The 10,874-nt window shown below is 33.9% G+C and overlaps 1 protein-coding gene across 1 annotated transcript; it reads right to left on the bottom strand.

The window, feature by feature from the left end:
- Window positions 1-377: 377 nt before the first annotated feature.
- LOC137816877 (uncharacterized) lies at window positions 378-1,109 on the bottom strand. Its single transcript, XM_068620038.1, has 2 exons — window positions 897-1,109; window positions 378-769 (listed from the first exon to the last, which is right to left on the bottom strand). Exons 1-2 carry the CDS (start codon window positions 1,007-1,009, stop codon window positions 520-522), a joined length of 363 nt encoding a protein of 120 aa, XP_068476139.1. The 5' UTR covers window positions 1,010-1,109; the 3' UTR covers window positions 378-519.
- Window positions 1,110-10,874: the final 9,765 nt, after the last annotated feature.

Below are 10,874 nucleotides of genomic sequence, written 5' to 3'. Positions count from 1 at the left end.
TGGCTGTGGGATCACATGCAGAAAGATCAAAACTAAAGGAGGACCATCGTTATTCGTTACTCAGTTCCAAAGCATCTATTCTGATACTGATAGACTCCAATTGCAGCTAGCTAGGATTCACATCACCCAACCTCTTGTTTGTCTATCAACATCGAGTTGATAAAGAGAAGGCAAAATCAAGCTTCTCAATGCACGATGTAAACAACATGAATAGTAAACGGACAAAAAATTAAAGCTGACCGGTCAAAATAAGCATTCGCAACATAGAAAAGTGCATGCATCCTCAAACACGAGATGCAAATGCATGCTCCTTCTTTCTTTCCTAGATAAGCTATTCATTTTTTAATCATATACAAAGCCAAAGAAAACTTCAAACATTGAATTAGAAACAAACATTCATATTATAAGTTATAACCCTAATATATATTCGTTTCAAATTATACACCAGTAGTGAGTAGTACCTTTATTAAAATTTATAATCCTAGTGAATATTAAGCACGATAAACAATAAAATAAAATTCAAATATCAGTGATACATTTTGAGGAGGGTGTAGGTGTGGAAGAAGACTCGAACTTGTAATGTTTGTCCACTGCAACGGATATCTCCCATGTGCAACTAAGTCCCTTGGGTATGGTGACAAGGTCCCCCACACCAAATTTTACTGACTCAGACGAACCTTTTGGATAAACCTTCACTTTCCCTCTCAGAAAATAGCACGTTTCTTGGGCGTCGAATTTGAGCATATACTTCCCAGGAGGACAACCCCATCTGAAAATACACAAAATTTCATCAGATCCATCGGTTAATCATCCACAGCTCACAAAAACAATTCTCTGACACCTTTTAGATGTTAGAGACTAGCAATAATCTATCAAATGGATAACTTTTCACTCACTTGGGCCATGAATTTATACCCAGCTCGGCTAATCGTGATTTGGAAGGATTGTGTTCAACTGTGATAGTTAGTTCTGAAGATGACCTTGGTGTGGATGTTGACGCCATGGACATAAAAGAAGTTGAACAGAAGAAAACGAGAGAAGAAGAGAAAAAAGAATACAGTAGTTCAGAATCAAACTGGTTAAAGCAGTGGTTGGTTCAGTTCTTTTTTTTATATATATAAAAAGGGCACTGGTGAGAGGAAGAGAAATGGAATTTTTATTGATCAAAGTGTTTATAGAAAGAAAAAAAGAATCTTCTGGTCGGGTTGTTATTATATATAAACATAACTTTCTGTTGTGTACAACGCTACAAATTGAAAGGAACCGTTAATTATTTTTTGAGAGGTAAAATTTTTTACTTCTAAGTTCGAAAGAATTGTGCATGAACTTGGTGATAGTTCCCCGGATATAGTACAAAAGGGAAAGAGAAAGCTGAAAAAAACGTGCTCCAAACTGTGCAAGTGTAGAGTTGTGGAATAAGAATTTAAGAGTGTGTAGGTAAAGGGATTGACATAATGGAGACAAAACACAAGTCAGTGACTGAGAAGAATGTTCGGAAATGTGGAAATATCTCAAACTGCAATGCTACAAACATGACCCACCCGTTATTCGGAAGGTCTTTTTCTTCGATATTCACATTTAGTCATTAAAATGCTTAATGAATACTTTTAAACACGGATTTTCTTAATTTTATTGTTTGTTACGGATAATAGCGAGCTTGTATTACTTTACATTAGAACAATATATTTTTATATTTTATTGAGAGATGTAGAAAAAATATATTTTTTCTTTAAAATATAAACATTTTATTTTGTCAATGAGAAACAACTATTTTAATCACATTCAAACTTTTCTTTTTGGTCTTTTTCTATTGTGTATTTTCAGAAGTTCTTAATAAGTACGAAGTTTATAAAATGAACATCTGTCATTGAGCCATAATAATATTAATTCATCGTCAAAGAGTTCGTACTTTTTCATTGAAACAATGATAATAAATCTAGGAGTTTGAATACAATCTATACTCGATTAATATTCGCTTCATAATATATGATGATGTGATCATAATTTAATGGGATGGGATAATAAGAAAAACCAGATCAAAATGGTCTGCTATTTGTTTTGTGTTTTTACATATCAGTTTATATATAATTACTAAAAAACATTAATAATTACTTTCCGCAAAATAAGGATGGCCTTTAGGGGACTAATAGAGTGGATCAAGCCACTCTAACAGGACATTAAACAAAATTTGTATAATTATCTGGAGAACACTAAAAATAAATAAATATAATAAATAAATAATGAGTCGATTTCAGATAAAAAATGGATCTTAAAAGAGTAAAATATAAAATTTGGAGCTTCCTGAATTCATTTCTCACTCTCCCCTTTCAAACTTGAATTACTGTGTGTCCGCTTTCCCTATTATTGAGCTTCATCCCCTTTTTTTCCTAATCCACAACATTGTGACAATGGAGGATTACTTGAAGGTAAGTATTTTTTTAAACCTAGTGTTTACATTGGTAAGTACGGTAAGTAGGGCACTGATAAACCCTGACTGTATGATCATGTGAAGCATTTGAAATCGACCTCCGCGGTGGCAACATGGTGGCAAGAGGTAAAGAGAAGGAATTTTTACGAGTTTTCCTAAGGTGAGTTGCAGGTTTACGTTTTACTTTGGTAGAGTTTTATGTAATTATTATAAAATAGAATAGATATGAACAAAAGAGAACAAAGATGAATAAAAGAGTAAAAGAAATGTAAAAGATATGAGAATGAATATCTCTTTTTATTTATCCGAAATCAGAACGAATAGTCTGAGTATATACAAGTTGTACACTCATTTTTAGGTCTAGCCAAATAAAGAAATAATCAATCAATAAATACTATAATCATAACAGACAAAGACAAAATAAAGGTTATTCACCTCTATTGAGAGAAACAACTAAGAATTAGAAAAGACAAAATTAATATTAACATTTTTCTTTAATATCCCCTCAAGCTGGAGAACAAATATTGATGAGACCCAACTTGGAACAAATACTCTTGAAAGATTGAGGACTTAAAACTCTGATATAAATGTCAGCCAATTGCTTTGTGGTGGAAATGGGAAGTAAATAGATGAGACCCTTCTTTAATTTTTCCCTAACAACGTGACAATCTATTTCTATATGTTTTGTACGCTCGTGAAACTCTGGATTTGCTGCAATGTATCTTGCTGAGTCATTGTCACAGCATAAAAGAGATGGTTGCTCAAAAGAAACTTTGAAATCTTGAAGAAGATAAGTTAGCCATTGAATTTCACATGTAACAGTGATCATTGCCCTATATTCAACTTCACAAGAACTCTTCGATATCGTGCCTTGCTTCTTTGATTTCCAAGATATGGGAGAATTTCCAAAATACACACTAAAACCAGTCACTGATTGTCTTGAATTAGTGCAAGTGCCCCAATCACTGTCACAAAAGGCTTTTAGATGAGCATAAGTGTTGGAAGAGAAAAATAAACCCAGACTTGGAGCTCCTTTAATATATCTGAAAATTCTAATCGCTGCAGTATAGTGAGAAATTGTAGGCTTAGCAAGAAATTGAGAAAGTTGTTGCACAGAAAATGTTATGTCAGGTCGGGTATTAGTGAGATACATAAGTCTTCCAATCAATCTTCTGTAGGCTTGAATATTTGTGAAAGGAATACCTCCAGTAGAAGAAAATTTTTCATGATTATCGATAGGAGTGGGCGTAGGTTTGCAGGCTAAAAGACTTGCATCTATTAAACATTCCAATATTTCCTTTGATTCACCATTATTCCTTCTTTACTTCTTGCTACTTCTAGACCAAGAAAATATCTTAAAATCCCAAGATCCTTAATCTTAAATGTCTCTAATTCAATGCTTGTTTAATTCGAGCAATCTCTTCTTTATCATTTCCTGCAAATATTATATCATCCACATACACCAATAATGTTGTAAAAGTTCCTTCAAAAGAATTAATGAACAGGAAATGATCATTCATAGATTGAGTATATCCCATAGAAAGCAAAAAGGATGACAGTTTGGCAAATCACTCTCTGTTGGCTTGCTAAAGGCCATATAAAGCCTTTTTTAGTTTACAAACTTTTCCGGGTGGAATAGAAGTCAATCCAAGAGGAGCAACCATGTATACATCTTCTTTCAAGTCTCCATGTAAAAAGGCATTCTTTATGTCTAATTGTTTCAATTCCCAATTATATATAGAAGCTAGAGAAAGAAGCAACCTTATGGTGGTCATCTTTACTACTGGAGAGAAAGTATCAAGGTAGTCAATGCCTTCTATTTGGGTGTATCCCTTTGCCGCTAACCTTGCTTTATACCTTTCAACTATCCCATCAACCTTATATTTTATTTTGAATACCCATTTGCAACATATGGCAACTTTGTCCTTAGGCAGAAGAGCAGTCTCTCAAGTTTGATTTGACTCTAAAACAGATATCTCACATTGTATAGCTTTTCTTCAACAATCATGTTTCACAGCTTCAGAATAAGTGTTTGACTCAACATGTGAAGAAAGAGACATAACAAAAGACTTGTAAAAAGGTGATAATTTGTTATAAGACAAAACATAATTTAAAGGATATTTAACTCTTGAAGATGTATGTGAAACATTAAGAATACAATGATAATCCTTTAAATACTCAGGTGATCTTTTTATTCTTGTACTCATTCGAACAGATGGATCTGATTCAGAATTTTGTTATATTTCATGATCTTCATTGAGGTTTTGGTCTATATGGGAACAAACTTCTTCTGAAACCTCAATGTGTGACTCACAGTTATTATCACTATTATTTTCAACATTATCACAACGTTCAAGAATGGTTTATGATGGCTGACTTAAGACAGGTTGATCTTTAGCAAACAAAATTTGATCATAAATGTAAGGATTGTTAATTTCATTGCTAGTATCTTGAACCCTTTGATATGGAAAAACATGTTCGTAAAAGACAACATCTTTAGACAGAAATATTTCTCTTGATTGAATATTCAACAAAATATATCCTTTTGTCCCCCTTTAAAAACCAATAAAAACACATTTTGATGCCCTTAGATCAATATTTTTTCTATTGGTTGACAAAGTACTAGCATAACATAAAGAACCAAACACCTCCAATCCAGTAAAATCTACTTCAGCTTTGTAAAGCATTTCATGAGGAGAAGAATAGTTTAAAATAGGTGTGGGAAGCATGTTTATAATATAAGCAACATGTATCACAGAATATGACCAATAAATTTCGGGTAAATGAGATTTGATCATGATAGTTCTTGCTACATTTAATAAATGACCATGTTTCCTTTCAACTATACCATTTTGTTGTGGAGTATTGACACATGATGTTTGATGTACTATTCATTTACTGACTAAGAAATTAGTCATGAATAATTCAGTCTCATTATCACTTCTTATTATTTTTATTGTTGTCTTAAATTGTGTTTGAACAAAAACAACAAAAAATTCCAAAACCTTGATAACTTCAGATTTTTGTTTTAAAGGAAAAATTCATGTGTACCTCGAATAGTCATCAACTAAGGTCAAGAAATATTTATGGTCATAAATTGATGGTATTAAAGATGGTCCCCAGATATCTACATGAATCAAATCAATTTTTTTTTTTTTGATTTAGATGTACTAATAGGAAAATAAAGTCTTTTTTGCTTTGCAAAATGACAAACATCACAAACAAAAGATTTATTATATTTAGCAAAAGGAAATTTATTCTTGATAACATCAATACATTTATTTGAAATATGACCTAATCGAAAATGCCAAAGGGTTTCTAGATCACTAGCACTGACATTAACAGTATTGATGTGTGCATAGATTTGATGGGTTCCTGATACCATATTAAGAAGTGGACTTTAAGCCTAACTCAACCCCATAAAACCGGCTCATGAGGTGAGGTTTGCACCCAGCTCGTGCGTGGGATAACATATTATGGGTGGTCAGATAATGGTCCGGTAGCGGGTGGCCTGATAAGGCCAACAAACACTCGTTAGGATAGGCTCGAAATGGATTTGATACCATATTATAAAGTAGAACAGATATGAACAAAAGAGAACAAAGAAAAACAAAAGAGTAAAAGGAAGGCAAATGATATGAGAATGAATATCTCTTTTTATTTATCTGAAATCAAAACGAATAGTTTGAATATATACAAGTTGTACACTCATTCTAGGTCTAGCCAAAGAAAGAAATAATCAATCAATAAATACTAGAATCATAACAGACAAAGACAAAATAAAGGTTTCTTTGGTAGAGTTTTCTGTAGCTTTTTGGTTTGTTTGGTGTTGAACTGGTGCTTGAATTGGTGTTTTAACCCTTGGGTTCCATTTTCGTTGTGTACAAGTGAGAGTCGTACAACCGATACCATGTCTCAGTCCCCATCAATGGACTGACCGATACCATGTCTTAGTTTGATACAATCCAAGCCAACAAGGAGATGACCAAGGACTGAAATTACCATTCACTCTATGAGAAGTCATCTCAACTTTCAAGTGAAGACCCCACCAAGGATCTAGCAGACCTCACCAGAAGGAGAAATGGGCAAAGACCAGAACATCAAATGTTCTTTCTTATGGTCTTCTTAAGAATAAAACATGTAAATAAATTGGACTCACTTTAGGGGTCCAAATATCAAGATAGGCTAGAATAGGTGCCTTTAGCATAATAGGGGGTGTAGTTATCATTTTAGCTTGATTTTGTCCTAGTTTCTAAAAGAAGTGGCCTAAGGTGTGGTTTTGACTTAGTCAAACCCTAGAGGCAGCCCCCTCACACATTTACCATCATATCCTTGCTCATCTTGTTTTCCAAGGCACCCATTCCTATAAATTGGGTGCCTTAATCCATGTATTTTCATATAGAAGGAAAACTCTGCACAATTTGTGTGAGACTTGTGGTCTCTAGCTTAGGTCTTATCTAGTGAGAGTTGAGAGCTCTTCAAGTAACGACCCTCCACACTTATCTTGGAGAATCCACACTCCAAGTGGCGTGTTCTTCTCTTGTCCACGACCATAAGCTTTCTTTCCTTCATCTCTTCTTCCATTTTCTATTACATCTTTGTTCTTTGTGTTTATGTTCTTGTTTTATTCTTCCAATTTCAATTCGGCTTCCTTCATCATATTTGTTTCTTTTATGTCTTTCAAGTTCGCAATATGCATCATCTTCACCATATAATGTGTTTTTCCTTTTGCCTTTGGAAGTGAACTTTCACACTTACTTTGGTTAAGTTTGTGTCCAGTGGGGATCTTCCCTAGGTCTCACCTTATATTTTCTAAAATCCAAATCATAAACAAAGTGTCACTCTTAAAATGGATAAATCTAAAATCAACTCACATCACAATCCTCATGAATGGACCGACCGACACCACAAATCTAATTACGTTTAAGTAGAGTTAATGTAGTTAATCAACAATCAAGAGCTAGGTAATACACTTCTAAACATGACCCAAACTCTCTAATCTGGCCCAACAAGAAAGGTCCACTAAAATAATATAAATAGCACAAATTCCAAGAACCAGTTACATCATCATACAATGCTCTAACTACCGAGGGTCGAATACTAAAACTGACTTGAGCATCGGAGTGCCTTCTGCAGGTACCATCCGAGTCTGGGTTACAAGAAGACCGAGAGGTGGAATGAGTAGAGGGAAGGAAAGAGCTTGTAGAGAGAGGAGTTGAAGTATAGACCGACCAACCGACCGACCAAGGAAGGACCTAGTGTTTGAACCCTAGGGTTCCATTTTCGTTGGACTAGTGTTAGACGCATCATCGTGTGACTCATTGTATTTTCCAAAACTTGGAACCTAAACTTTGTCTCAAAGATATGGTAGATATATGGTAACAAAAATAATAAAAATTATATGTTAAATGGTAATGTGTGTTTCGATTTATTACTCTGTGATGAAATATAATTATGTGTTAAAAGGTTATACCTAAGCTGCAAAGAAGGAACAAGGTTTGAGATTATATTTCATGAAAACATCTCTACCTCTCAATTTTCATTCTAGTTTCTTTCAAGCAACTTGTAATGAAAAAAAATGAAAATACTATTAAAAAAATTACTTCTAATTCATACTTACTATAAACTGGATGTATATTCGAGAAAGGAGTATTCTTGAAAATCACATTTGAAATAATAATATCTTGAGAATTTACAAATTCAACCAGGTTTGGTATTGCATATTTAAGTGTTATTTTCCTTCACTTGTTCCACCACATATCTCTTTGATGTAACCATGAAAGAAGCATCATCATCTAAGCTAGCCCAAATTTAAGAGAAGATGACCAAGAGCAAAAAAGACTATTCAAGGCTAGGTCAAACATCTCAGGCTAGGACACAAGACCCCACCATCCATCTAAGTGTCTTCATCCTTTCCATCTTGTCTTGTTCAATTCTTTTTATTCATTGTCTTTACTTGTTGTTTCTTTTCATTTCCACAATTCATCATTAATTAGAGTGTGTGTATTTTTCCTTTTCCTCTTTGAAGAGAACCTTCACACTTGGTTAACCAGTTGGTTAAGTTCGTGTCCAGTGACAATTCTCACAGAGTTGTCACCATTATTGTTAATTTAATTCCTAATTCAAGTGAAAACATGTGCAATTCTCAAATAAACTCATATCACTCCTTGTCTATCAATGGTCTCATTCTCACTTGTAAATATATTGGGTAAGGCTCCCTTAAAGTTAATTTGTTTATAAAGTGTACAAGAAAGGGAGATTTCCCCCTTAATTTATCTTTTTCAGAAAATATTAAAGATTTGATACTCATCTGTGATCACCACATCAGTAAGTCCATCTCCACGAATAAAATTGATGTACCTTCTTCCAAGGAGCTCCCTCCCTCTTCCATAAGATGGTAAGGGAGAAATTAAAGGCCAATTCCTTGATTCCTAAAAGAGGAACAATATTAAAGAGTTTGCTAGGGAAGAAAAAGGAGACATTTACAAGAAGTTTTCTTATCTATCATATTTCCTTTCCTATCAAGAAAAAAAAAAGCGTGTTACAAAGAATAATAGATGAGTTTTGATTTCTAGTGCACGTCGAGCATTCAATTCAAATCATATTCTAGCAACAAAACATATGAATTTATTACCTTAAATACACATGCCAAATGAGTTTGATATTGTAGTTCAATTATATAGATTTACAACATACATCTAAATCCTAAATGTTAAAACAATCACAGCTTTGGAACTAGTACCATCAGTCTGGTACTTTTAGCTTGTTTAGAAACCCTTCAAAACAATTTCTCCTTTCACAAATAGAAAATGTTAAGTTCTCAAATGATACAAAACTATATACTCTAACTAGTCATTTTCATTTTGTATATAATCACATATTAACAAAAAATTTAACGATATTAACATATGGTTGGATAATGTTAGAATACATGAAAGGTTGTGATGGGTCAATATTGTTGGATGGAAGTCCAAATGAAAAGGATCAAGAAGAAAACATAGGGATAAGGCCATAGGTGTTGCAGATCATTGAAGACATTCGATCTTTTTTTCACAAGCAATTGTGTTGATGATAGCATCTCCCTCGTCCAAACTAAGTTTTTTTCTTGAAATTGAGTGAGAGTTGGCGAAAGCTTAATAGAAGAGTTGTGTCAAGGAGAGCTCCATTGGAGCTATGGATTCCTTGGAGTGTGGAGAGTGATTGATTCAGCCATATCACTTGGAAGAGGGGGAAGATGAGACCAAAGATGTCTATCCTAGAGAGGTTTAGACAAGAGAGTGCTTAGGCTTGCAATTTGGAAGCATAACACTCATATATTTGATCTATCAAATCATGAACCAAGCATCTCCTCTTATAGGTGAAGGAGGTCAGCCAAGGGTTACAAAAAGTGGTGGGAAAATTTAAAACGAAATGTTTTGAATTATGTGTCTAAACAAGTCACAAGACAAGCATGTTAAAGTGTGCATCATGTGACCTAATTAGGTCTAATGACCAGCCTAGGGTTTAATGTGGGATGCAATTAAGCCCAATTATACCATAGGTAGGTTTTAGAAACCTAACCTTAACCTTAATTTACTTTAAGCAAAAATCCTACTATACTTTTAAGTTAGAAATTTAAAATCCTACTATAGAATTTACACTAGGTCATGACACTTTAAACATATATAAGAGAGTGTCTCTGCCATCAATAATAGAGTCCCAATCTTTTTGTATTCTCCTTATCATAACTTTAGTGGTTGGTCTTGAACTGAGGTCTCTGCCATCAACTAACCTGGTTGTTCTATCAGCACGTGAAGCTATTTCTCTGGTAAGTTAATTAATTTCATGCATCTTCTAATATATTAATTTGTGCCCTATTTTCCTTTTATTTCAAAAGTAAAATCAGCAAGAAAACTTACTACTTGTAACATATGAAGAACTAAGATTTGATTTAGTCTTAATCCGTTTGTGGTGGAACCTAAAGGTTAGTGCTTTTTTTACTCGACTTTTGTTTAAGGATTTATATTTTTTATGGAATTAGATGACCTACTAATACAAACCGACAGATGACTAAGGATACAACAAGAACTTCCCAAAAGGGTCAGTCATCTCAAGATACAAAGCTAGGCCCCACCAAGCGTCGAGAAAGAATCAACAAAAGAAGAAGAAGCTATAAACCAAAATATCAGAAGTTTTTCCTTTTGGTCTTCTTAAAAAAAATAGAATATGTTTGTAATTAAATTGGGCTCACTTTAGGGGTCCAAATAGAAAAAAATAGGCTACAATAAGGTACCATTAGCACAATAAGGGGTGTGGGTAGCATTTTAGCTTGTTCTTAGCCCTTTTGGAAGGCATTTTGACCTAGTTTCTAGAAGGACAAGTCTAGGATGCGGGATTGACTTAGTCAAATCCTAAGGCTGTCCATTTTTTCTCTTTTCCCATCCTACCCCTTTAGCTTGTTCTCCAA

Source organism: Phaseolus vulgaris, unplaced genomic scaffold, assembly GCF_000499845.2.
Source record: "Phaseolus vulgaris cultivar G19833 unplaced genomic scaffold, P. vulgaris v2.0 scaffold_12, whole genome shotgun sequence".
Classification (NCBI taxonomy): Eukaryota; Viridiplantae; Streptophyta; class Magnoliopsida; order Fabales; family Fabaceae; genus Phaseolus; species Phaseolus vulgaris.
This window is presented reverse-complemented; position numbering and strand designations above follow the sequence as displayed.